Raw genomic sequence first — 26,462 nt, 5'->3', positions numbered from 1 at the left:
GCCCAGAGCTGACGCAATGGCACAGAGATGTTGTATGGATAGCTTTTTCCTCCCACTGAACCCCAGGGATTCACAGGGGATAGAGGTTGTGCCAGTGGCCTGATCCATGGGTAGGGGATAGAGACCACCACAGGGAATATCAATGTGAAAACTCAAGGCAAGGAACTTTACAGAGATCTCCTCCCTTGTGCTGCACACTGTTTGATATTCTCCACATTTAAATAACGGCATATTGTGTGCACCAGTACACTGTTGGAAACCAAACTCAAATGAAAGATGAGCTAACCCAGAGGCCCAGATTCACTGATTCACATCAGTATCTGTTTGCGGTTCTGCAAACGCAAATCAGCCATAATCTTGCTTAATTGACTGGTTAATCCTGGTTTACAGCTGCTTTGCATCACCGTAGCAGCACAGAGCAGCTGTGGTATATTGGTGGTATCTGACCCACTATTTGGGGGTTGCACAGCTTCTTTACAAGCTGAGGATTTACCAGTAACAGATCTGGTAGGTTTTGGTTTGAATCATCCCACACAAAATTGATTGTGTCTTTTTAAGAATTCTGCAGCGCTTCAAGGCAAAATCTTTAAAGCTGGTAACCTGTTCTGGGGTTTTCCCTGGTGCTCTCCCCTCTAAGCCCTGCTTAGTATAAGAGCTCTTATGAGTTCATAGCTTGTTGCAGTAGGACTGCAGGCAGAAGTTTTATTGATCTCAGTCTGCCATTTCACAGCTGAAAAGTTTCCAGGGTATTAGGGTGACAGCCTGGTGCTTGGGAGATCAAGTCTGCTCTGCCACAGGCTTCCTGTGTGACATTGGACATGTCACTTATGCCCAAATCCTCAGAGGTATTGAGGTGTCTAATTCCCTTTGATTTCAATAGGAGTTAAATACTCTTAAGGATCTAAGGCAGAGGTTCTCAAACTGGGGGTCAGGATCCCTCGGGGGTTGTGAGGTTGTTACTTGGGGTGGGGGAGGGTCAGGAGCTGTCAGCCTCCACCTAACCCCTGCTTTGTCTCCAACATTTATAATGGTGTTATAAAATGTGTTTAATTTGTAAGGGGAGGTCACACTCAGAGGCTTTCTATGTGAAAGGGTTTACCAGTACAGAAGTTTGAGAACCACTGATGTAGGCCTTAGTCTGTCTGGGTCTTGATTTTCCATCTTTAAAAAGGGGATAGTAGTTCTTCCCTACCTCACAGGGATGTTGTGAGATTAAGTGAGCTGCTCATATATTACAGGAATAGAGGGGCCATGGAAGTATTTTAGACTGAACGACTTTCATTCTCCAAGAATTCAGTGTAATAAAATTGGTTGCCTGCTAAAGGTTCAGTGTTTCTTGCACAACGTTATGGTCTACCTGGGATTAAGTTATTTTCTATTCCCTTGGGCTTGAAAAACTGGTTTGAAACATATTAAGTAAAGTCTTGAAAAATATCAAAATGCATCTGCTCTAACATGCTGAATATGCACCACATCTGAGGGCACGTTCACGGGGCGGTCAACTTGTAATAGACAATGGGGCATATTTATAATAAAGTGATGTGAAATGAAGAGCTTCCTAGCCCTCCTGGAGAAGCCTCTGTCGTTCTTGTCTTTAGATTACAGCCTTTGCTTGTTCAAGTCTGAGGACTGTGTCAGTTTTAGAGCTGAGTAAATCTGTTCTCTCTCCAGCATGCGCTGCGAGATTCGGAGCTGCTTTCTTATGATTGCAGCAGGATGCTGTGGTCAGGGTGGGATCATCTGGACATCTGTCAGGAAGTGCTGCAGTGTCATGTAACAGGGAGGGGCGTGGGAGCTTTAAATGACTACATGAGAGCTGAGGGTAATGTGTGCTTCTGTGCCTCTTTACACAGGCTCTGCTTCCTGTTATCTGATCACACCTAGCAAAGTGTTTGCAAAGAGATCAGATTCTTGCTGAATTACTCTCCCTGTGGAGCTGTCTATGGAGGGAGCAGCAGGCTGTCCCTGTGAATCCCTTGCTTTCAGTCTTTCCAGTTATCTAAGTGCTATTTATTTAAATGAAAAACTAATATCGGTGCCATAACAGTTGTAAGGGAGTCTCCTAGCAGTGTGTGTATCAGCCTCATCTTGTTTCCTCTTGAGGTTGGAGGTGTGTGCTGCTGCTACCTACCGGATAGGGCCACATTTTCAAAAATAGCCTTTGATCACGAGCCTGTAATTTTGTTCATGCAATCATCTATGCCCAGAAATAACTTCGTTTGTGTGGGGAAACAGCCGTGGCTCCTGCACACCCAGGAGCGACTTTTATTTCTTTGCCAGCAACATTTACAAGCAGATTTCAAGGCTCTTTGGAAATGTGGCCCATAGCAGTATTAACAAGGAGAAGATTAGGACTGGAATCATGAGCGTCTGGATGTATCCAACCACTGAGGCTACTTCTCCCTCCTTCTCCATGACCCTCATCTACTGAAGGGCCTTATATCACCCCTTTTGCTATCGTATCTGAACATCTCATCATTTTTCATTATATTTATCCTCACAACACCCCTATTGTCCCCATTTTACAGATGGGAAACAGAGGCACAGAGACATAAGGTGACTGGCCCAGTATCACACAGGAAGCATACAGCAGAGCAAGGAACTGAAGTAGGTCTCCCAACTCCCAGACCAGCACACTATGCCCAGGACCATCTACCCTCTCTCACCCTCTGATCTTCCACTGACACCTCCTACAACTTTCCAGTAACCAGTTTCACGCAGTATCTCAGCTCCCAAACTGAGACACCCCCTTTTCTGTCTTTTTACCTTTTGAAGACCGACCTGTTGTGCAATTCGTGCTTCTGTCTCTGTAGGGGCAGAATAGTTTAGATTGCAAGGCTTGTTGCCCAGTCTCAACGGAGCGGCCTGTTGTCTCATCACTAGAACATCTGAGCAGCACAGCACAGTATCTGAGCATCATCAGAGATACTGGAGTCTGGCATAAGGACATCTGAAGGTAGTGTGGGGGTGAAGGAAAATCAAGAATGGCAAGGAGGGTGATTGCAAGGATTCTGGAAAGCTAATAATGGGAAGAGATGAATCTAGGGGTCGTACTAGCTGGTTATAGTAAAAACATGTACTTACTTACATATATGGCCTCCATTCCACTTGTGCACTTCACAAACATACATTTATGTACATTCTCAATACCCCAGTTAGGTAGGGAAGGATTAATATATCCATTTTACAGATGGGAAAAGAGAGCGACAATGACTTTGCTCAGTGTCTCCCAGGAAGTCTATGACAGAACTCAAATCTCCTAAGCCCCAGATCTGCATGCCCTAATAGGGAGAAGAAGGGCGTGTGGGGACTTCATCACCCCACAAAAGTCTATAACAGGAATAGCTGGGGTATGGCTGAGCATACAATTTATTCTGCCCATCTTCAGTTATAACCACATATCTGTGTGTCTTTCCGAGCCTGCAGAAAACATTTAATACACTTTTTTAAAACAAAACTGGGCTTGCTTAAATAGAGCAACCAGCAAACAAACTGGGACACCATAAAAGTTCTGAAGGAAAGAGACAGCAATGAAAAAGAGGCAGGAATGCACAAGCTCAAAGAGAAGAGCTAGCACAAGCTTGTGAGTCACTGGGGGATTCTGGGAAACCCATCTAGCTGGGGAGTTCCACAGGCCGAGGCCATAAATGATCATGTCCCTGAGGGAAGAGAAGGTCGTAGAGTTTAAGGCTAGAAGGGACCACCAGATAGTCTAATCTATCCCAGGGCATTAAACACCACCCAACCACTCTCACCCCAAAACCCACCACCAGAATGAGACCAAAGTATTCCAGTCCCTATGCTCCCCTCCCCCTGGAGACTAAACTATTATGTGCCATTGGCAGAGAACAGCATGGGCTGAGATGCACCAATGCCCAACTCTCCTACAAGGGCAGGGAGTTATGTGAGACATATGCCCAGATGATCCTGGCAAGTGACTTGCACCCCATGCTGCAGAGGAAGGTGATAAAAGCCCCAAAGTTCCTGCCAATCTGACCTGGAGGGGAAATTCCTTCCAGGCCCCATCTTTGCCCAGGATTATTAATTCAGGCATTGAAAATGTTTTTTTGCTATATGTATGTAGCTGAACGGATCATTTGAAAGATCAAGCCGGCTTTATCCTCTGACTTCCCTCCCCACCCACCATTTCCATCCCTATGTCTGTGCTGACTAGAATCTCACAGGGAGGAAAGCTCCTGCTCCCTGCTAGAATCCTTATAAATGCTAGAAAGGAAATTGCAATGGGTAGAGATGGGCAGGACCTGCTCCCATTAGCCAACAGAGCTGGCCAGTTTCTCACTCCCAGTTGATTGCGGAAACCTCCCTCCCCTAATGCCACATGGCTCAAGATGGTGGCCAGGCATGGAGAGTGAAATATGACCTTCCAGGGCTGTGCAGCAGATGCTCTGTAACAAGGGCGAGGCGAGTGAGGCACTTGTCTCGGGCGCGCAAAGTGGAGGGGCGCAGCTCTGCCACGGTCAGTGGCACTTCAGCAGGAGCTCTACCGCCGCTGCTTCTTCGGCAGCAATTCAGCGGCGGGTCCCTTAGTTCCTCTCGGAGGGAAGGACCTGCCGCTGAATTGCCGCCGTCACCTATTTCGTTCTTCGGTGGCAATTCGGCGGCGGGTCCCTGAGTCCCTCCAAATTGCTGCTGAAGAATGAATGAAGTCATGGCGGCAATTCGGCAGAAGGTCCTTCCTTCCAACAGGGACTCATGGACCCGCCACTGAATTGCCGCCGAAGAGCCTGGAGCCGGCCCTTGCCTCGGGCGCAAAAATTCCTTGTTACGGCTCTGCTCTAGTGTGTGCTGGCTGAGAGCGGCTGTGAGGAATTCGGCTTGAGTCATCTAGAATTCTCTTGGTGTCTGTCCCAGTTCTGCCCAGCTCCTCTTCACCTTCTTTAATTACACTGGGGCAGCACTTAGGGCACAATCAAATCCAGAGTTTTCCCTTTCCTCTTCATTGCAAATATAAGACAGATGAAGTGGTTGGGGTACTGTATGCAATTTGAGAGCCATGTGTTAATGGCAGAGCGGCTGTTTTAATACTTCAGAGTTGATTTTGCTTTGAGTGGAGCCTTTTTACACTTCTAGTTTTCACAAGCTTAAGACAATTATTTTTTCTGCATGTGTGGTCTGGCAAAATTTCTCTTCTGGATTAATGTCATTGGGTCACCACATGGCCACCACGCGTCTATTGGGAATGGTTTTTTGGTGTTTTATACTAGGCGATGACCCATTTCTAGGACTTCTTGAGAGGTTTTGGCTCCAGCCTATCACTCCTCCATGTGTTTCACCCCTCCCCACCATACAGCTGCTATAGGACAGTGTCACTGTTTTTATGAAACATTCGTGCTGACAATTAATGGAATGCTTTAATGGCAAGGCTACTGGAAAATTGAGTGAAAGGGCAGAAAAATGTCCCGCAAGTGCCAGCCATTTTTCTCTTCCAATGGACCTTTTTTTTCATCAGCTACTAAGTGCCAGGATAGTTTGCAACAAAAGGTAAACTAATTATCAGCCTTACTTGGTTCCTTTTAGCCGATGCAGACAGACAGCTCCTTAGCACAGTGCACATATAGCTGCAGTGTTCCAGTAATGGCAAAGCGGGCAGCTAAATGCACATGCACTTAACTTGGAACCAGGTACCATCTCTTGAGGATGCTAATACAGACAGCTGAGTCCATAGAGAAGTCTGCCAATCAGAGACAGAAACATCCCAGCTGGCTAGTTATAAAGGAGCCTGGATTCTCCATTGGATCAGAGATTTCTGTTTGCAAAGAAGAATAATCTCATGGAGGATGCCACTAGATGCTACCAATGACATTATTTCTAATTCATTATAGTGGTGTTATTTATTTATGTTGCGGTCGCACTCCGAAGTCCCAGCCAGAGATCAGAAGCCCATTGTGTTAGGCACTGTGCAAACACAGAACAAAAGACGGCCTCTGCCCCAAAGAGTTTAAAAACTAAGTATAAGACAAGAGACAACAGGTAGATACGACAGGCAAACAGGGGAGCACATGGATGCCGTACTCCTCAGCATGATAGGCAGTGGTTTCTGCACTCCAGATGCCTGACTGTTGTCCAGTTTTCTGTAGGCAACTCTACACTCTGCTAGACTAACCCTAAGATGAGGAGAAAAGAACAGGGTTGTAATCCTGGCTTTGCCTCTGAATTGCTTTGTGGCCTTCAGCAAGTCACTTTCCCTCTCTTGGTTTCAGTTTCCCCAGTAGCAATATGAGGAGGATAATCAATTCCTTGGGAGGGTATCAGGAGGATGAATTAGTTGATTGTATGTATTATGCTTTAAAATGTGTAAAGCCCTATTTAAATATGAAATGTTAGTAGTAATATTTTATTTTGCTTAAATCTGGTTAATTTCTCCATGAAGAAATGACTATATATGTAACCCACTGAGGAGTGAGTTACAGGTCCCCATCTGTTCTCAGTCCACACAGGATACTGGTCTATTACAGCCACAATTAGACAGGTGCGGCTGTTGAGCTCAAGCTGTAACAGCTTGTGATTTAGGTGCCAGGTCAGTCTTAAACAGAAGAATGAAGACCTTGCTCCTGTGATTGTAGGAGGGCCTAGTCCTTGATTTCAAAGAACAGAGGGTTATGAAAACAATGCAATGATGAATACGTTACCATCTTTCCTGTGTTCTGCTCTTGCTACAGAACGAGGAGGAAGAAATCAAACTGGAAATAAATATGTTAAAGAAATATTCTCATCACCGGAATATTGCGACGTATTATGGAGCATTTGTAAAGCAGAGCCCTGCAGGCCAGGATGATCAGCTCTGGGTAAGGGTTGAATCCCTGCTGTGTTCATCAGATTTCCCTGGGAGAGCAAATCTTCATTGAGAGCTCCAGTGTGCTTAGCCCTGAGGCTAACTCAGTGATCCAGATTTTGCTTTGAGGACCACTTTGCAAGAGACAGACTTTCTGCCTGCCTATCTGCCCCATTTATGATTGAGAAGTGAATTGGAGAAGGAACACAAGTGGGGCTTGGTACATTTTATGGTGACATGGTATCTGTAAGACTCTGAGGTAGTCAAAACACAAAATAGTTTTGTAGATAAATCACCTTTTTTCCAAAACACAGAATTCCTTTTTTCCCCCTTTGAAAATGTAAATTGAAAAACCATGTTTTTGGTTTTCCTGATTTTGATTTCATTTGTTCCTTTTAGGTCTTTCCCTCCTTTTCTTTCTTTTTTTTTTTCCTCCCCCTTTTTCCGGTGGCAAAATGGAAACAGCAAAAAATGGAGGAGGAAGGAAAAATCAACACCAGAAAATTCAGTAAAAATATTTGTGATCACTTTTTCAAAATCAGTCCTTTCTGAAAAATGTGAAACAAAAACATTTCTGAATGTTCTCAAAATTCTCCCTCGCCTCGCAATTGGCTCTAGTAAAGAAAGACATGCCCACAGTGAGAGGCATTGCTGGATTGTTTTACACCAGCAGCAAAGTGAAATGAAAATTTACTCCACTTGCAATCCTTGGAGGTTGGAGGTAGCACCATCCGTTTATAGTTAAGCCTAACTGTAAGACCAGAATTTGCGAAGTGTTTTTAAATGGGGGTTGTGTTAAGGATATATACTATGTTTGCCTCTCTGCAGTTGGTGATGGAATATTGTGGAGCTGGCTCTGTAACAGATTTGGTAAAGAAGACAAAAGGTAACTGTTTCAAGGAGGACTGGATTGCTTATATCTGCAGAGAGGTTCTCAGGGTGAGTCTTGCTAATAGAGTTTGCTTGTTGTCACTTGACAATGTGAAGAGTTTCCTGTAATAACTACAAGATTTGGCACCAGGGCTGCTTTATTGTCAATAAAGGAGGATGTCCCGAGTTACTTCCTGGGCCCAATCTTCATTCTTTGCTATTTATTTCTCCTGGACCGTACAGAAACCAAACCAATTTCTCATTGTTTTTTGTGAAACACAGACAAACCTGGTAGCAAGGGTTACATAGCAAGCCAGGCTGAAAAGATCCAAGCCCATTAGCGAGATACTGATCTATCATCATCACCATGGAGTTCTAACCATTTTTAAACAACAGTAAGATAAACACATATTATGGGAACTGCCATTCAAATGACATATGTTAAAATAGTGCATTAAGGCTTCAAAGGTCTAAAGTCTTTTATTTGTATAGGGACAGAGATGGGTGGTCTGTCTGGCAGAACATCAAATAGCCCATTTGGATTTGGGACTGGACTGCAGATTTGAATAGATACCAGATCCATGAGTCACTGGGGGCATCTGTTCTCCTGTTGGGAATTACACTTTCCCGCGGATAGAGTAGCTCTACTGATCACCTGGAAATTTTGTTGTTGGGGACTTCTGCCATGACCCACCACGGTCTGCATTCTGCCTCCATATGGGGACACGAACAGCCACATTTTCAATGGAGGCTTAAAAATCTCCCATCTGTCCCTGGCAAACGGGTAACTGACTGAGACAGGCAGGTACGCGGTTACTCACTGTTCAAGTGCAAAGGTGGGTTAATTTTTGTGGCCCCATGCTGTTCTACTTGTACCACCATGGCATCCCCATTAGAAAATTTGGTTTTACAAGCCTCCTTTTAATTTAAATACTGCAACTTAAGATGATAAATACACGGTAGTGTAGGACAAAAGGGAAGGGCTACGCCCATCTCCCTGTGAAAACTGACGAAGAGCGTGTGTGGAGAGTGACCTGTCAGCAAGGAAATTGTGGACGAAAGTTGGATTTTGTTAGAAGCTGTTTGTGTTTCTAGTCACTCGTATTAGAGAGGGCAAACATTTTTGGTGGGCCTTGTGCTTCTCGTCTGCATCAGTTCAATATACAATATTCCATTATTTCTAGCCTCGTTTAACTAATGTTTTGAAACTAAAATAGTCTCGGATGGAGATGTGATCACCAGTGACGGAAGTCTGTGGGAATCTGGCTCGATACAGGATTTAATCCATTGCGACCAGTTTTTTGTTCTCTGTGTACTCCATACACAGCACTCTGCGCACTGTGCAAACACTTCGCTGTTCACACCCCAGTTTCTTCTTTAGTGTGCCTTTAACATGTACTGTAAATGGGCATCCCTCTGATTCTGAAATTACAGTGTGCAATTCTGGGGCCTCTTTCTCCTCTTACTTGTCATTAGAGATGATCTCCTGCTGTCAGACCCGTGGGAGTGAGAAGAAAATCAAACCCATTGTTGCTTTCTTCTCTTATTGCTAAATGAACGTGTTGCTGCCAATCGCTGCTAAAGAATTTTAGATTAGCACATTTTAGTCCCTTTTCTCCATTAATATAGCCAGAACAAAGCAAAAGAACTTCATAGGACAAAATTCCAAATCTATGAAACTGATTTTTTAAAAAAAAAGCTAGAACCATGTGGTTTTCTTGCAGGGTTTGGCACATCTTCATTTGAATCACGTTATCCACCGAGATATTAAAGGACAGAACGTTCTCTTAACAGAAAATGCAGAAGTAAAACTAGGTAAGTTTTTCTCTCAATTTTCTCTAGAACCCTCTTAGTTAAAGATATGCTGAGGTTTCCATGTTAACCTGAAAAGGATATCTAATAACCCAAGAGTGAAAAATAGATTAAATATAGTTGTAAAGACTTACATTTATATGGTACCTTTCATACAGAAGGATCCCAAAGGTCTTTATAGGCTCTGTGCATGGGAATTGCTCTCTTCATCTGAAATACAACCATCCCAATAGAGTCAAACTCAGAACCTGTTTAATAGCCCACATCAACACTACATTATGCGTAAGTACCAAATTCAGAATGTAGGAAATTATCCTTGTCATGTCCTTTCTGCCCAGACAAGTTGGCGGAGGTAATATCTGCTACTGGACCAGCTTCTGTTGGTGAGAGAGGCAAGCTTTTACGCTTACATAGAGCTCTTCTTTGGCCAACACAGTTTAGAAAAATCAGTTTTGAGCAATAAATTCAACTAAGCCATTTTTTCTATTAGAAGTGGGTTAGGAGATTTTAATGAAACTGATAGTCAGTGCTGAGGCCGTGACACATACTTCACCCTGTCTAAAGGTCACCATGAAGTTATGTATAAAGAGTTTTCACCCAAGGGTATTTGAGAGCCCTCTCATTTCCACTTCCAAGTGGTATGTCGCGGTGTGCAAACTATTGACAACTTTTAGCTCTGTGAAAACAAACAATGTCAATAGCTCAAAAGCAAATGTGAACAGTTAGGTGTTTGGTTTGTTGAAAGGACATCACAGGGAATATCAGACCATTTTTAAAGAGAGTGTATCAAGAATGGTGCTTTTCTCATGTAGGATTTTTCTTTTGTTTTCTCTGTTTCATTGTTTCAGGCATTCAAAAATAAAATAAAAAATATTCTGTGTAGATACTGGGTGAGAGCCTCAGTGAATGTAAAGCAGCATAGCTCTGACGCCTGGTGAAGATCTGATCTATGTGGTGAAATCCTAGCTCCGCTGAAGTCAGTAGGAGTTTTACCTCAGGATTTCACAGAGTCTTTTTTCCATTTGGCAAATTCTCCTGCTGTACTTCTTGAAATTAACAAGGCCTTTTTTTGTTTATTTGTTTTTTGTTTTGTTTGGCTGCTAACAACATAACTGATGTCTTTCACTTATTAAAAAAATAAAGCAAGTACTCTGTATTTTATGTGAGTAGATAGTAATGAAACATTTCTATAAAGTACGAAAGTAAAACTAAAATATTTCCAGAGAAATTTAGCTCAGCCATGTCTAAAAGCCAGGAAGCTGGAAAACTCAGACTTCAGAGATCCAATGTCATTCAACCTTGTTAATGGGCTTTATATAAAAGACTAACATTTCACATCCAAAATACAGAATGCATGATGCTTCAAAGAATAGACACCCACCCATTATTAGATAAGCTTACACAATTTAGTGCTGCAATAATTTCATGTTGCAGTATGGCTCTCTGAGGTCTGTTTATCAGTAGATGTACCAGAAGTTGCATGCAAATAATTTGCTTCGTTGGAGACAAGCCTGAAAATCTGCTCATTGATGCCATGGGTAATAATAGGGTTGTACCCTTCCTAACCTCTTTTTCCTCTGCTGTTTACACTAATTGGATACTACTGTAGCTACTCGATGAGTAACACTCAACTTTATTTATACCTTTTTCCCAATTGATCTGATATTGTGCAGAGGTGTTTTTTTTTTTAATTAATACAAACACATAGTTACTGAATGTGGGTCCTATTTATTATCTGAGCAATGATGTTTGACAATACAACTAAAAAATCATATTGAGATGCCACTGCCCATTAGCCTAAAAGAGCATAGCATAACTTAGTCCTCTTAATGCACTTAACAGATGGATAAAACAGTGCACTCCCCTAGCATATTCTGAGATAGGAGTGCAGCAAAAAAAGGTCTGTGAAACCATTCAGAACAAAGCAATCCATTTCCTCACTAATGTGCTGACCCTATCCAACTTTAACCACCAGCAGTAATACTAGACATCTCCCAGTCACACTTTAACACTTATTTGTAGGTTTTTGTTTTAGATTAAAATACCATTTGAAAATCTTAAACCCCCACCCCCAAAGTAGTGCTTAATCCAAGTATATATTTTATTCCATAGAGATTAATGAAAAGCACTATGTAAGAGTTAGGTATTACTATTATCATGGGAGCACATCCCTACAGTAACCATGCTGCCAGACTTAGCATGGATTGTGTTAATTTTAAATTTTCCTTTTGGATTGTCTGATATAAATAGCAGAAAGTGGCTAATTCCCAGCATCTCTGCAGTAGGCTCCATTGGAAACCCTGTATTATAGGAGCTCAAATCTGCTACGCATTGCAACCCTAGAATTTGCTTTCCAAACAAAGGCAATAACGTATCAAACATTTTGTCCTATGAATTCAGCACTTGGCTCATTACTTTACGCTTGCTTAACTCTGCAGTGGATTTTGGGGTAAGCGCTCAACTGGATAGGACGATTGGGAGAAGAAATACATTCATTGGAACTCCCTATTGGATGGCGCCCGAGGTCATAGCTTGCGAGGAGAACCAAGACTCAACGTACGATTACAGAGTGAGTGATGTTAGGAATTTAGAATCAATAGTAAAGTAAACACGCGTTAACCGAAAGAATTGAAAAAAGGCGTCACCCTCCCTTAAAACCACAATCATGCAAAGAGCTGTATTTTGAATATGCGGTTTGTGACCAAAAAAAAAGAGGAGTTTCAATATGAATTTATTTTCTTTGTGAACCGTTAACGTACAAAATGAAATACAAAGATGTTTAGAATGAAATGTACGAAAGTCTCGCTTATTCTCTGAAAAGAAGACACAATATTTGGAGGTGGCTAGGGTGAAAGGCCTGAAAAAAGTGGCTAAGAAGCAGTATATCATTAGCGTGGCTTCTTTCCTCTGTGGTAGCGAATTATTTTCCCTTATGCTTATTGCACAGTCCCCTGGGTAAATTTACAATAATATCACATGTATAATTATTAACTTAGAACAACAAAAGACTCCTCACTCCGGAAAAGATCACTAACCATTCCCCACAATCACGCTCTCGAGAGAAAAAGTCTGAATGAATATATGGGTCTTGTCCTTATGACTATATCTGGACTGTTTTCTTGGTGAGATACTCTCTCAACTCATTCATGTCACTGTACAACCATGAGCCAAATATCCTCCTCACTGACACCAAAGAAATAGAGTATTTGTTATTCTCCTGGGGCCATCTGGGCACACTGTAATTTGGATACCATATAATGGCTATCAAAAAATTCTCTGGCTGTCCCCCTTACTATTATAATATGCGGATTTGGCTCTAAAGAGGCACATGATACTGTTTGTCAGCCTCTGGTTGAATTGCTTGCACCACTGTCATCATTTACATATCTGCACACACCACATAGGACAATTTCCAAAGAATGCTTTCTGAATGACTGTTCTCTCCAAGCCCTTGTGTTGGGAGTGGTTGCCGCCTTTTGTGCATCTTGTCCTTATAACAACTGGGTAACAGAAGGATCATCAAAATTACATCTGTTATTCCAGCTGTGGAATATTCAGAGCTCATATTAGTACTTCTGTTTTCTACTGAGTCAAAGGGCATGATTCTGATTTCACTGCTTTGCCACTGTTGAAAAATGGTCTTTCACCCATGTAAAGGCATCTTAACATAAGAGAGAATCTGGTCCAAAGACTTATTCGTTGCCTTTTTTCATATTATATAAACCTTATCCCAAAGACTCAAGAAGGTTATCCGTTAGCTCCCATCCATACCCCCAATTCTATTCCCATTTAGCACATTTTCTAGTGATTACTGAAGGGTATCCCCAGTTTGTGTGCTGTCCCTGTGTTGAACAACTTTTGCCCACATTGCCCTTGCTCCAGTCAGATTCCACAGACTGCCGTCCAACGCTGATCAGCCGGGGGTTTCCAAAGTGCTGATTCAGAGACAGCGTTGTTATTCAGAAGTGTGGACTAGGGCAAGTATTTATAAACATTGCTGATATGGTGAGTGAAAAGCAGGAAGCTGTTCTGCTATGCCCATGATTTCTCACGGGTCCTGCTTTTAAAAAATCCACCAAAAAATGCAGCCCTTCCTAGCTCACTAGCCTGGTTTCTCCGTATACCCCTATGCATCAGCCCACAGTTATCTGAAGCTTGCGTGCATGTCCCATCATCACCAGAGTCTAAGTCATGGTCTACACTGGGGGAGGGGGGGTTTCAAGCTAAGTTACGCAACTTCAGCTACATGAATATTGTGGCTGAAGTCAACGTGCTTAGATCGACTTACCATGGTGTCTTCACCGTGGTGAGTCGACTGCTGCTGCTCCCCCGTCGACTCCGCCTGCACCTCTCGCAGAGGTGGAGTACAGGAGTAGACAGGAGAGCACTCTGGGGTCGATTTATCGCGTCTACACTAGGCGCGATAAATTGATCCTGCTGGATTGATCACTGCCCGCCGATCTGGCGGATAGTGAAGACATACCCTTACTGTACTATAGTGGGTGGCCATTCGTTTAGAACTTTGCTAAAAGACCTCCTTTTTCTTGCTTTCAGTCATTAATTAAATGACACAGGACCTGAGCCTGAACCCTCTCCAGCTCCCACTGAAATCCAGTGTTCTCCTTGGGATCAGGCCCACAGTCTGCAATGCAAGTTGTTTCCAGCCTTGTAAAGCACAGTGGGTTGGCTTTGCACTGTATAGATTGTGAAGGTGTCGTTTTAGGGCCAGGTCAGATATGAGTAGCTGTCCATCAAGGACTTTTGTTCGAAGTCTCCAAGGATTTGACTTCTGCCAGTATTTTGTCTCATTTTCTGCCTAACAAAGCGCTATGAGACTTCAGGGTGTCCTTATCTTTTATATAATAATCATAGAGATCTCCCGTAAATGTATTTGGATAAATGAATCTGCCTAGGTGCATATGTCCAAAAAAAGAGAGAAGTGTTGCACACCATTAAACAAGTGGAAGCCTGGTTACGTTCTTAAAGTCAATAGCATTATGCCTGGTTTACACCTTTGTGATCAGAATCTGGCCACTTGGGTTTATGATGCCATGTAATATTCATAGAGAAGACTCCAATCTGACCTAACTGAACTAAGTTTATACTTCTATGTAAATCTGAATACATTGTTCTACTTTTCTTCCTACTGGCTGGTAACTTGTCCATGGATTGAAATACCTTCCATGGGGCTGACTGCCATCTCCCTTCAACCAGTGCAGGAAAGCAGTGGGATGAGAGCAGTATTTGGTCCAGTGGGGTCTCACCTGTGCACCTCCTCTGTAACAGAGGAGAGAATCTGGGCCATGGCTTCACATGGGCCCTTCTATATTTGGGAACTTTTGTTTTTAAAATGAAAGGTCTGTATTTCGGGGCTAGTTATTTTAATGATGAATCAGCTGTTCCAAGTTGTGTGGGAAATGGAAAGCTGGCCATTAGCACATTTCCTACAGGCTCAGCTGGGAACGGGAGGGAGCAAAATGGATATCGCTCACAAGAAAAGACTCTTCTATGAAACTCTAGGCAAGCACTATGGTGTTTTTTTTTAACCCTCCATACTACAAGTTACGTCATTCACGGTTTCTTTTCCTACAGAGTGACTTGTGGTCTCTGGGAATCACAGCTATAGAAATGGCAGAAGGAGCTCCTCGTAAGTGATTGGGTATAGTTCTTTGTTAACTAGTTAGCCTAAATTTCATAGACACGTTCTGTCCTGCTAGGTTGGCTTATCTCCTGCTCGTCTAGGGCGTGTATACTGCATTCAGCTCTGACTGACTCTTTTCAAATAATTAGTTATTTGACTCTTTTCCTATCTCTGCTCCTTTGTGCACCGTTTTTTCTTTTGATTCTTGCCCTGTGTTTCGTCACCCCTTGTCTGCCTTTGAGAAGATAGGGAAACCATATGTTGCCTTCTAGAGCTGAGGTTAGTAGTGTCGCTTCATTGATCATTACATGTGGATATAGATGAGCAAGAGTGATTAAAGCTTCAGCGTAAATGTGGGACAGTTTTAGTTCTGGGGCTTCTCCAGAGAAAAGCATCCCTTGGAAATGGTCCCCCTTCCTGTTGTGGCACGAGTCTTCACCCTGTAATTCCAGATGGAGGATTCCTCCAGGAGGTTGGATTAGGGGCTGGTATCAAGAAAGAGCTATTCACCTTCACGGTGCATCAGTGGGCTAATTCACCTCTTTGGCCTTCCCATCAAGGGAATCAGTTCTCCATTGCACTGCAGCCCATGCAGTCATGCAAAGTGAAAATGCTACTGAAGCAAAACACGATCAAATCTGAATGGGAGCGTTTCACTCCCGCTTTGCACTGGTGTAAGTGGCTGTCCGAGGTGCAGCGTAATGGAGGATGGGGCCGCCCAGAGACAGAATTTTGGTCTGGGGTAAGTGTCTTGCTCACTCCTGAGTTTCACAATGATTACATCTATTCCCCCCTCAAAGCAATTTTGGAGATCTGTGGAGTGAGACCCTGTGCCCCAGAATAGCAAAAATACTTCAGCCACACTTCAATCACAATTCTGATTTGCTTCCATAAACTCCCCACTCCTGCAATTTTCTTGCTCTTCCAGACACTCTCCTACAGCCACATGGCACCACAATTCTGTCAACATGCTTCTGGCATAAATTTTCTTTCAATATTATCTACCAAAGTCAGATACTCCTGATATAAGACATCATTGCAGAATGGAATTTAGATGCAGGGTCCTGGTTATCTAGCATTGTTGTAGACTATTACCCTTGTGCAATAGGGTAGGTTTGTGCCTAGGAGCACAAGGCATGTGGGATGTTCTGCAGCTTAATGGATGTGAAGACACAATAGGGGTGTTTGGCAATTGCTGAACCTGCTGGAGGGGATCCTATTTATAGTCTAGGACCTGGCCTATGCTAGAAAGCACCTGGGCTGTGTTTATCAACCAGTCAAGATACAAGTCAGGCCAAACTGAGTTCTAAAGCATTTTTACAAATCATCCTCCAGTCTAGCTAGCGCTTAGTCTTCAGGATGAGTCTTAGAGGGTATTTTTTAATGTAACAAACATTCTTCACACCATATTTCCTCATTTCAGTTGTATTTATTTATTGTATTTTCACACGGGCTAATACTAGTAGGCAAATTTTAGGGATGGTGCGATAGTGTATTTATTATTTCTATTGAGGTAACACCTAGGAGCCCCAGGCATAGACCAGCACTCAGTTGTGTTAGGCTCTGTACAGACACAGAACAGTCCCTGCCCCCAAAGAGCTTACGATCCAAGTATCAGACAAGAAACAGTAGGTGGATACAGACAGATGTCAGAACACCAGGAGACAATGAGACAATAGAGCCTAATGCTTCTCTCATGCTGTTCTACACTCGTAGAGTTCCATTGCCTTTAATAGGCTACATCTCCATTACGAGCTAGGGTTGTCATTTCCCCACTAGCTCTCATCAAGCTAGCATGAGTATCAATAGCAGTGCAGCCGCAGTGACACGGTTAGCAGCAGCTGAGGTATGGCTGAGCCATGCCAACTGTGTACCCACCCATTGCAGGCAGGTTTGTACATGGCATGACTAAGCCATGCTTCTGCTGCTGCCGCCCATCCCCTGCTATTTATGCTCTCCCTAACTCTGCAAGAGCAAGTGTCCATGAGCAGAGGAATTGCACCTCCAATGTGTAGAGTAGATGTAGCCATGGAGTTACTTCTGATTTACACCCATGTCCCTGAGATGATCAGGCCTGATAGTCCCCATCCATGTCATTCAACCTGCAGTAGCATTTTGGAGGGGCAACCATCTGCCAACATTTCCACTCCACACCCAGCAAACGTGACACATTGGGAATGTTCAGTGAAATGTACGGGGTGGACTTTCTGGGATAGGACAGGATTTACTTTTTAGTGCTGTTTTCAGAGTTGACCTGCTACAAAAAAACCAAGAGTGGGTGTACAGAGAAAAAAACAGCACACCAAGCCCAGCGATGGAATCTGTTTAGAAAGCACTGATTGGTCTAATAAGTGGGCACAGCGTTCTTAAATACAGTGTAGCCAAAACATGTTCTTAGCTCTATGCCCAGCTCCAACGGAGCAATGTACCAGTTCCTAAGCCAAGTTTTTCTCTTCCTATTTTTTCCCTTATGCCGCATGTTAACAAACTCCTCGCTCGATAGCATCTAGCTTATTGTTCACCTCAACTGTAAACCAGGCATATTAAAATAGATAAACATTTTGATCCAGAGTTTGGCTTTCACATTTAGGTGTAAATGTCCTTTCATCACTACGAAAATGTGCTTGTTTTATAATCCAGTCAAGCATTCTTTGGCCTTTGTTTTGAACAGAGATATAGAGCCTTAAAAGTCTGAATGGATGCATTAATCATTTCAATGGAGTCCTTCCTTATACTGAATCCTTACATCTCAGCTATAGCCATGTACAGTCCGGCCCACTCAGAGCCCTCCTGTGTTGCAAAGCTTTTCCTCCTCTGGGCAGTGAATTCCACTGAATAGCATTGAACTCCTGTGAAGGGCACTTCCATCCTTTGGAACAGGAGGAATGTTAAAGGGCTGCTACTTCTCATATCAGAAAGAGCTATTCAATGCACCCACATCACCCTGGGTCAAAGCGGTCAAAGGCCAGGGGAAACCTGGCACTGCTTTTGCATACACTTTAATAGCTTGTGTTTTCCTTTGCAGCCCTGTGTGATATGCATCCCATGAGAGCTCTCTTTCTCATTCCACGAAACCCTCCCCCAAAACTGAAATCCAGAAAATGGTAAAGATATTTTTAAAATATATTTTAGCAGCCTCAGGCTTCTGTGGGTATTTGATGCCTGCAGCTCAGAGACTGTGATCTTATCAAATCTTACAAATGAGGTTTTGTCTACACTGGTATTTCTGCTACTAATATAATCCCCTCTGCTACTGATGTGAGCTCCAAGTATTGACACAATTCATATTTGAGAAGCATGATCTGCGCTGGTGCAGATTACCCCAATTTGAAACCCTAAGCTGCACTGGTACAAATTGCACTGCCTTGGTGTAAACTGTGCCTCCACTAGGGACTTGCACTGGTGGCTGAAATTCCAAAGTAGACATTGCTTATGTGGGGTTGCTGTGATCAGTATTTGTCTGGAGACCTCCAAGGAAAACCCAGGGTGCTGCAGGCAGTAGTGTTGGTGGGCCAGAAGGTGGCACTGTATCCAGATACATCAGTCATGAACACATTCCCTAGCATGAATTTAGGGAGAATTGTGTTTGTCTTTCAGATGAGACATAAAATTATGGTCTTTGATATATATGGTCATTATGGACTTTTTGTAAGAGTAATGGTGATAGTCTTATTATTATAGTCAAAATCCAATTTAAGTAATTATTGCCTCCTTAAATTTCCCCTACTATTTTAACTGGATACAGGAGGTGAAATTCTGCCCTCAGTTACATTGGTGTAAATTCACCGGAATGTCACAGAGAGCAGAATTTGTCCTAGAATTCTTCCTTACTCTGTGTCCTAAACTTTCAAGTAGTGGTGTGATATACTGATAAAACTCCTGCTGTATTCCACCCCAGAGGAGGCTGTGTTTTAGTGGTAGCCAAAGCAAACTGTCTTGGGATCCTCCAGGGTGAAAGGTGCTATGTAAATTTAAGCAAAATTTGATTTTCATCTGATTTTGTTTGTTGTTGTTGTTTTCCCTCAGGTCCAAGAAATTTCTTAATTTTGTTGAAAGTTGCCTAGTTAAAAATTACTTGCATCGTCCATCCACTGAAACTTTGCTTAAGCATTCCTTTATCCGAGACATGCAGAATGAACGGCAAGTGCGCATCATGCTGAAAGACCACCTGGACAGGACCAGGAAGAAAAAGGGAGAGAAAGGTCAGGTTAAAAATAATGCAACCATAGGTCCTAATCCTGCACAGAGCCTTATGGAAGGGGGCGCTCTATGCAGACACGGTGAAATTCTGGTCCCACTGAAGACAGTGAGAGTCTTGCAAGTTGCAAGTGACCTTAGTGGTGGCAGGATTTTACCCACAGCGTGGGTCTGCGTGGAGCTGATTGCAGGGTCAGACCTGAGGCTGGAATTTTAAGAAGGGTTCAGCACTCATCTGGGCCCAGATTTTCAACAGAAATGAGCTCCCATGAAATCACCTAGATAAATGTCCGGATTTCCAAAGGAGCTCAGTGCATTAAGTGCATTGAAAATCAGGACGTAAATGTTTGTACAAGAGCTGCTAGGAGCTGAGCTCTTTTGAAAATCTGGGCCCCAAGTGACTAAATCACATAGAAGAGATCAATAAATCCATATCTTAGTTTTACTCCTACCTGGGCTTCCAACCTACTGATTTGTCCAAAACCAAGAATCTGAGTTTGTAACAACTAAAACAAACTCTAACTTTGTTCTCCAAAGCAAAATTTAGAAAAGAATCTGTTTTGGACTAAATGATTGATTTTGAATAAATGACCATATGTTGCATGATATCAGCCATGCAGCATAGAGAGCGCCATGGTCTAGTGGCCACTCAGCATCTTCGCCTCTCTTTCTCCATCTGTATATTTTACACCTCACAAGGGCATTGTGAAGATGAGTTGAATATTAGAGCTTGTTTGTAAAGTGCAATGAAGATTAAAAGTGCTATATTGGTTTGACAAAATGAGATTTTTGTATCTGAAATGAAACTACTGCTGCAAGGTATAATTTACTTACTGAAATAATAATAATACTACAATGTATAGCATTTATCATCTGAGGAACTCAAAGCTTTTCGAACAGTAGCAAACATGAGGAGGAAAACAACTTATTAAAAGGTTACACATTTGCCACTTGTAAAAAAGCTAATGGTAATAATTACATAAATTCTAGAAAACTACATTGTAGGGGGGAAATCCTACTTATAGTCTAAGCTCACCTGATGGTGAGCAATGTTACCATTCATTATACACTTCAGTGACTTTAAAAAAAAGTTGCAGAGACCAACTTTCACATTGTGCCCAGCTGGAAATAAAGATGCTGATCATGTTGGGATGAAATTTAAAACTTCAAAGAACTGTCTTCATGATAAAAGTTGGAAAGAACTTCAGAGTTACAACTTTGCTTCTTTATGAGCTCTTTATACTAAAGCTCAAATTAACCACTTAACAAGATGTTTCGTTTCTCTATTGAATTATTTTCATTAATTTTCATATGAATTTAGGGCAGGCAATGGCAGTGCAAGCTTCCTAACACCCTGAGGCACCCTTCTCCAGATATTGCCACTGTTTTTTGGCTTTTTCTAATTGGTTCCAATGTGGATACCTGCTTACTGAAAAGTAGACTAGATTGATGAAACCCATTTAATGTATACCACTCAATGGGAACAACCTTTTAGACTTCTGTTTTCAAAGGGTTCTAAAGGAGTTAGTTTCCTAACTCATATTGACTTTCCCAGATCACCTGAGCTGGGTTTGAATGGGTGACCTAACGTTGAAAAACTTGGTAACCATCCATAATCTCCTGAACCATCTACTCCTTTCGTAAGGAGTTCCATTACTGACTAGTTGAAGATGTCTTTCTTTTCCTTCTTCCAGTACATTTTTAAGACTCTTAAAATCTGATACATAAAGGGCCCTGATCCAAAATCCATTGAAGTCAAAACAAGCCGGTCATTGGCTTCAGTGAGTTCTGAATCGGACCCTAAAGTAATTTGCTGTGATTCTGTAGAACCATTACTTAGGTTAGTATAGGGAGGTAATATACTCCTTTTCTGGGTATTTTTTTTTATAGACGAAACAGAGTATGAGTATACTGGAAGTGAGGAAGAAGATGATGAACTGGATGAAGATGAAGGAGAACCAAGGTTAATTTTGTTAGCTGTGTGTAATATTGGACTAACCAAGGCATTTTCATCAAAAGCATCTCTCCTCAGCTAGATGGGTTTTCTTACCATATTCTAACCCCCTAATGCTCTGTGGTATCCAGTTAGCAATGACTAGTTTGTAGCTGTTGCATCTAAATGTTGAGTGTAAGGTGTCTGTAAAATGTTGTTTTCATAATTACTCAGGAACAGGGAGGGAATGTCTCAAACAAAGAAGCAGGTAGTCGGCTTCAGTCTAGATTTTCTAGTGTAGTACAGTAAATACCGAAGCATGGCCAGCCTACAGAGAATGATTCTGTGGAGATTTATTGGAACATTTACATTTGTTAGCACAGGCAGCAAGCCATTTCCCAGCGACATGTTATACTTGCTCTGCAGATCTAATGTTATGGTGAGTCTTATAGAAACTTCCCTTTTGTTTCAGTTCCATAGTTAATCTCCCTGGTGAATCAACACTTCGTCGTGAATTTTTGAGGCTGCAGCAGGAGAACAAAAACCGGTCTGACCCTCATCGACAGCAGCAGCTCCAGCAGCAGCAGCTAAAGGATCAGGAGAAATACAAAAAACAGCTGCAGGCAGATCGGCAGAAACGAATCGAGCAAGAAAAAGAGCGGAGGAAGAGGCTGGAGGATGTAGGAAATGGCTCTTCTTTGTAATCCATGTATATCAATCGGTGACAAATGAAAATATGCCAGTTTCAATAATAGGTTTTGAAAGAAAAAAGCCATTTTAAATTCTCGTCACCAGCTGGTTTGGAATCTTTAACCCTGGTAGAAATTTGTGGCTTCTGACTGCTGAGATTAATCAGTGTTCTTAAAGGTTCTACCCACTTCCTGCTAACTCCCTGCCCATGTGCTCTGGGAAGTCGCTGTGTAACCCCATTTACTTCAGTGTGGTTGGACCCCAGGAATGGGTAGGCAAAACAGAGGTCTAATTCTTATTCCCTTGCTCCTGTGCATAGTCCAAGTCTTTACTTGTGAATCCAAACTATGCTGGTACCTGTGATAGGATTGCCCTCTGCTTTCGTGATGCTGCATTGCAGTTGCTAAATCAGAGTCATGGCTTTTCATGGCCTCTGAAGCCATGATAGGACAGGTAAGCTGATGCTTTTGAAACTGCTCCAACAAAATCTGAGCACTCCAGATAACTCTTCCCTATCAAAATGCCATGTGCTGAAATAAGGAATTCTATGATCGGGGCTTGTTGACCAGACAGCAATGGTTAAATCCTGGCACCATTACTATTAATGGCAAAACTGCCATTGACAAAACTCTCATTGACTTCGGTGTGGCCAGGATATAATCCCAGAAGCTTTGTAATTATTTTAATAGTGAACACAACCAATAACTTCTGTTGGATCATATTAGAATACATAACAAGTGTTTCCCCCACCTTCACCACTGATTATACTCCAGGAATGTTTTTGGGCCTTCTGTTTTGGGAATGTCTCATAATTTATTAATAAAAAGTGTATAACTAATTGCATAACTAATAATCTTTAAGCAAAGAAGTAAAATTTAAACTGAACAATATTATTTCCTGGCACTTATTCAGCATCAGAAGAGAGAAGAGGAGCTCCGGAAGCAGCAAGAATGTGAGCAGAGATGGCCAGAAATTAAGGCAGTTCAGCGGAGAGATGAGAAGTTTGAGGATGACAAGAGAATTGTTGACGAGGAAATGTGCAAAGTGGATGGACAGAGGAAATCAGAAAGGAAGCAGGTATAACTCTAGGACTTAACGATGCAATTCATGGCTCTTTGTTTCTGTGGCTGAAGTCTAAATTCATTAATGGAGTCTCGTTCCTATAGGGGGGGCTTTTTTCATTTACTGACTGGTTCTTTTCCTCACCTTAACAGCCCCTGGCAACTCTGCCCCTCTCTACTTGTATAGTGTTGAGTCATCTCTATTCCTCCAGCAATGCCAGATCTCTTCTCCCTAAGTTTTGCAGTTATTTCCATGCTGTTCCTTAACTGTAGAACTTCTTTACTGAATTGGTCTGTAAAACCACAACTCTCCTCTCCTTCAGCTCATGCCTTAAGGTCTACTCTACCACGGTGCATGTCAGAAATTACTAAGAACAGCCCAGTAGAGGCTGTGCACTCACCTGGTGTGACGGGTTAGATCACAGAAACCCCCAACTGATGTGCCAAGACTACTTCTGCCCCTGCTTTCCCTGCCAGCCTGGGACTCCAGCACCCTGTCTTGTTGAGCCAGACACGCCAGTCTGCTCTAACACAGGCCCAGAGTCTGAACCACATGCCCCAAAGCTGCAGACTTAGCTGAAAGCAACTTGAGAAATGTTCCTGTCTTTAACACTCAGATGCCCAACTCCCAATGGAGTCCAAACCCCAAATAAATCTGTTTTACCCTGTATAAAGCTTATACAAGGTAAACTCATAAATTGTTCGCCCTCTATAACACTGAGAGAGATATGCACAGCTGTGGTTTTCCCCCTCCCCCCAGGTATTAATACTTACTTGGGTTAATTAATAAGTAAAAAGTGATTTTATTAAATACAGAAAATAGGATTTAAGTGGTTCCAAGTAGTGACAGACGGAACAAAGTGAATTACCAAGTAAAATAAAATAGAACATGCCAGTCTATATGTAAGAAAACTGAATACAGATAAAACCTCACCAGTTCCAGTAAGCTTCCTTTTACAGACTAGTCTCCTGCTAGTCTGGGTCCAGCAATCACTTACACCCCCTGTAGTTACTGTCCTTTGTTCCAATCTCCTGCAGGTATCCTTGGGGGTGGAGAGGCTCTCTCTTTAGCCAGCTGAAGACCAAATGAAGGAGTCTCCCAGGGGTTTAAATAGAAGGAGTCTCCCAGGGGTCCAGCTCCAAGATGGAGTCACGTGGGCAAGTCACATGTCCATGCAGTTTTTACAGGCAGCAGCCATTGCGTACCTGCTCCCTTGAACATTCTCGTGTAGACTTCTTGTGTGGATTGGAGCCTCCCAAGATCCATTGTCCCTTAAGTGGTTCTTGATTGGGCAATTAATTTGCACATTCCTTTCTCAAGAAGCTGACGAAATGCTTTACAAAGGCTACTTAAAAATCAAGCCAGTGCCCAGCCAATATTCATAACTTTGAATACAAAAATGATACATGCATACAAATAGGATTAATAGATTCAGTAGATCATAACTTTTACAGAGATATGTTACATGGCATATGCAGCATCAAACATATTCCAATTATATCATATATACATTCATAACATATTCCCATGAAGCCTTATGGAGTACACCGTCACACCTGTGATGACTGGAGCACAGCACCCTCTTATCCCCAGCTCCCACTTATCTTTCATGCTGAGGAAGGCCAAGAGATGGTGGTGTATGCCAAATCTGGCATACATCTGGGGACCTCTCTACATGAAAGACCATGGCAGCTTTCCGGCTTCCATGTGAGCTGTGCAAGTCTGGCCCTTTCTTTATGTGCATTTCCTGTTGATTTAGATTGGATTATATTTCCTAGTAAAGTCAGAAAATTTGAAAGTCTTAATACATACAATAGGATACTGCCAGAAAGCATTAGATCTGGGATATTTCTTCTGTTCCTTGAAAGTAAAGTAGAAAGTGATGATTACGTAAAACAATCAAAAGATGGAAATGGAATACAATGCAGATCCATCTGATCCCTCTGAGCATAATGTACATGAGATGGGCTTGGGGCATATGTCTTCTGTCTCCTATTTCATCTTGTCCTGGAAAAGAAGGTCCAGGAAATGCACGCACGCACATACTGAATAAGTTAATGAACTTGTATACCTAAGAAACTATATGATGTATGGTATACAATTAAAATAATCCCAGTCAATTACTTTTGACCTGATTGAAAATATAGTTATCCTGTATCCTTCCCACAAACATCAGCCCATCTTTAATGTAAATTCCCAGCTCCTTTATTTTCCTTCTGAATATAACCAACCCCACTTTCTCCCTCATGAAATGAAGTTGAAATGGAAATATTTTCACCACCTTGAGCTTGTAACAGACGCCAAGTCTAGCATTTTTGGCCACAGTGTTTTCACTGTGTTTTAACAGGTGAATTGCTTATATTGAATTGGAAACTTGGAACCCTTCAAAACTATAACTTTCAATAAAGCCACTGGCTTTTGGAAATATCATGAGAGTATTAGAAAGGCACCAAGGAAAAATATTAAGTGGGCACTTTGGAGCTGTCGGGAGAGCTTTTTCATTATTGTTTTAGGTTCTACTTCTTTTAAATGCAAATGCAGGAAGTTTTGGTTTATATCAGACTTCGCAAGAGCCAGGATTCTAGCCATTTTCCAAGGGGACCTAAGAGAGCTGGGTACCCGACTCCTACTGAAATTCAGCTCACGCGAGCCCCTTTAAGAATTTCAGTAGGAATGTTTAAAAAACGAAAACGCTAACATTGGCTTGTTTTTAGAAAAAGGTGGAAGAAGTGCAACACAATAAGAAGCTACATCGTACTCTTCCCAAAGATCAGACCCAACTGCTGTCTCTTCAGCATGACCACAAGCAAAAAAAGAGAGAACTTCCAAAGAGCTCAAGTCCAGCATCACAGCCTCTGCCAAGCAAAGAGGTACTCACACAACAGATTGTTACAGTTACATTTTGTGATGTGCAGGTAACTCAGACGAAGGGAATTGATTGGTCTTTTGGATAAACCTTAACCCTATTCTGGCCAAAGGTGTGTATCTTCCCAGGCACTGTATATCGCAATGAAGCCTGATTGGCTGCCACCTCTCCATAGAGTATAGATTTTGTCTCCACTACTTCTACTCCAAATCAAAGTGGATTTGATGAAGGAGAGGAGAATAGTGAGATCCTACCACACAGCCTGTATGGCCCACTTTCTGCAACGGCATGTAACCCATCTACTTTCTCTCACTGTCGTGTCCTTGCCTTCCAACGAGGGATGAATGAAACATGTGGCTTATGAGATTTGGTGAACCTCTGAGACTGATTTTAGGTTTGCAGAACTAGTTCAGATTCACAAATTTTTTTCCTCTACAATTTAAACGCAAGCACAAGTCTCTAGATCCCTATTGCCAGTGAACAAGCAATGTGACATCCTTTGCCGCTCGCTATACTTAAAGATCTTTAGTTAGTTATTTGCAGTGTTGGTCCCAGAATATTAGAGACAGAACGTGGGTGAGGTAATGTCTTTTATTGG

At 42.3% G+C, this 26,462-nt stretch overlaps 1 protein-coding gene across 1 annotated transcript in view; it reads left to right on the top strand.

Annotated features, from left to right (window-relative positions):
- The window catches only part of NRK (Nik related kinase), a 130,410-nt gene that overhangs the window by 47,162 nt on the left and 56,786 nt on the right, over nucleotides 1–26,462 (top strand). Inside the window, exons 4-14 of the mRNA XM_050964468.1 lie at nucleotides 6,681–6,806; nucleotides 7,622–7,732; nucleotides 9,388–9,478; nucleotides 11,914–12,044; nucleotides 15,068–15,122; nucleotides 18,142–18,220; nucleotides 19,143–19,318; nucleotides 21,204–21,276; nucleotides 21,719–21,926; nucleotides 22,849–23,013; nucleotides 25,713–25,868. Coding sequence (XP_050820425.1) covers nucleotides 6,681–6,806; nucleotides 7,622–7,732; nucleotides 9,388–9,478; nucleotides 11,914–12,044; nucleotides 15,068–15,122; nucleotides 18,142–18,220; nucleotides 19,143–19,318; nucleotides 21,204–21,276; nucleotides 21,719–21,926; nucleotides 22,849–23,013; nucleotides 25,713–25,868 — 1,371 coding nt within the window. The remainder of the gene's footprint in view (nucleotides 1–6,680; nucleotides 6,807–7,621; nucleotides 7,733–9,387; nucleotides 9,479–11,913; nucleotides 12,045–15,067; nucleotides 15,123–18,141; nucleotides 18,221–19,142; nucleotides 19,319–21,203; nucleotides 21,277–21,718; nucleotides 21,927–22,848; nucleotides 23,014–25,712; nucleotides 25,869–26,462) is intronic.

Source organism: Gopherus flavomarginatus, chromosome 8 (genome assembly GCF_025201925.1).
Source record: "Gopherus flavomarginatus isolate rGopFla2 chromosome 8, rGopFla2.mat.asm, whole genome shotgun sequence".
In the NCBI taxonomy this organism is placed as follows: Eukaryota; Metazoa; Chordata; order Testudines; family Testudinidae; genus Gopherus; species Gopherus flavomarginatus.
This window is presented reverse-complemented; position numbering and strand designations above follow the sequence as displayed.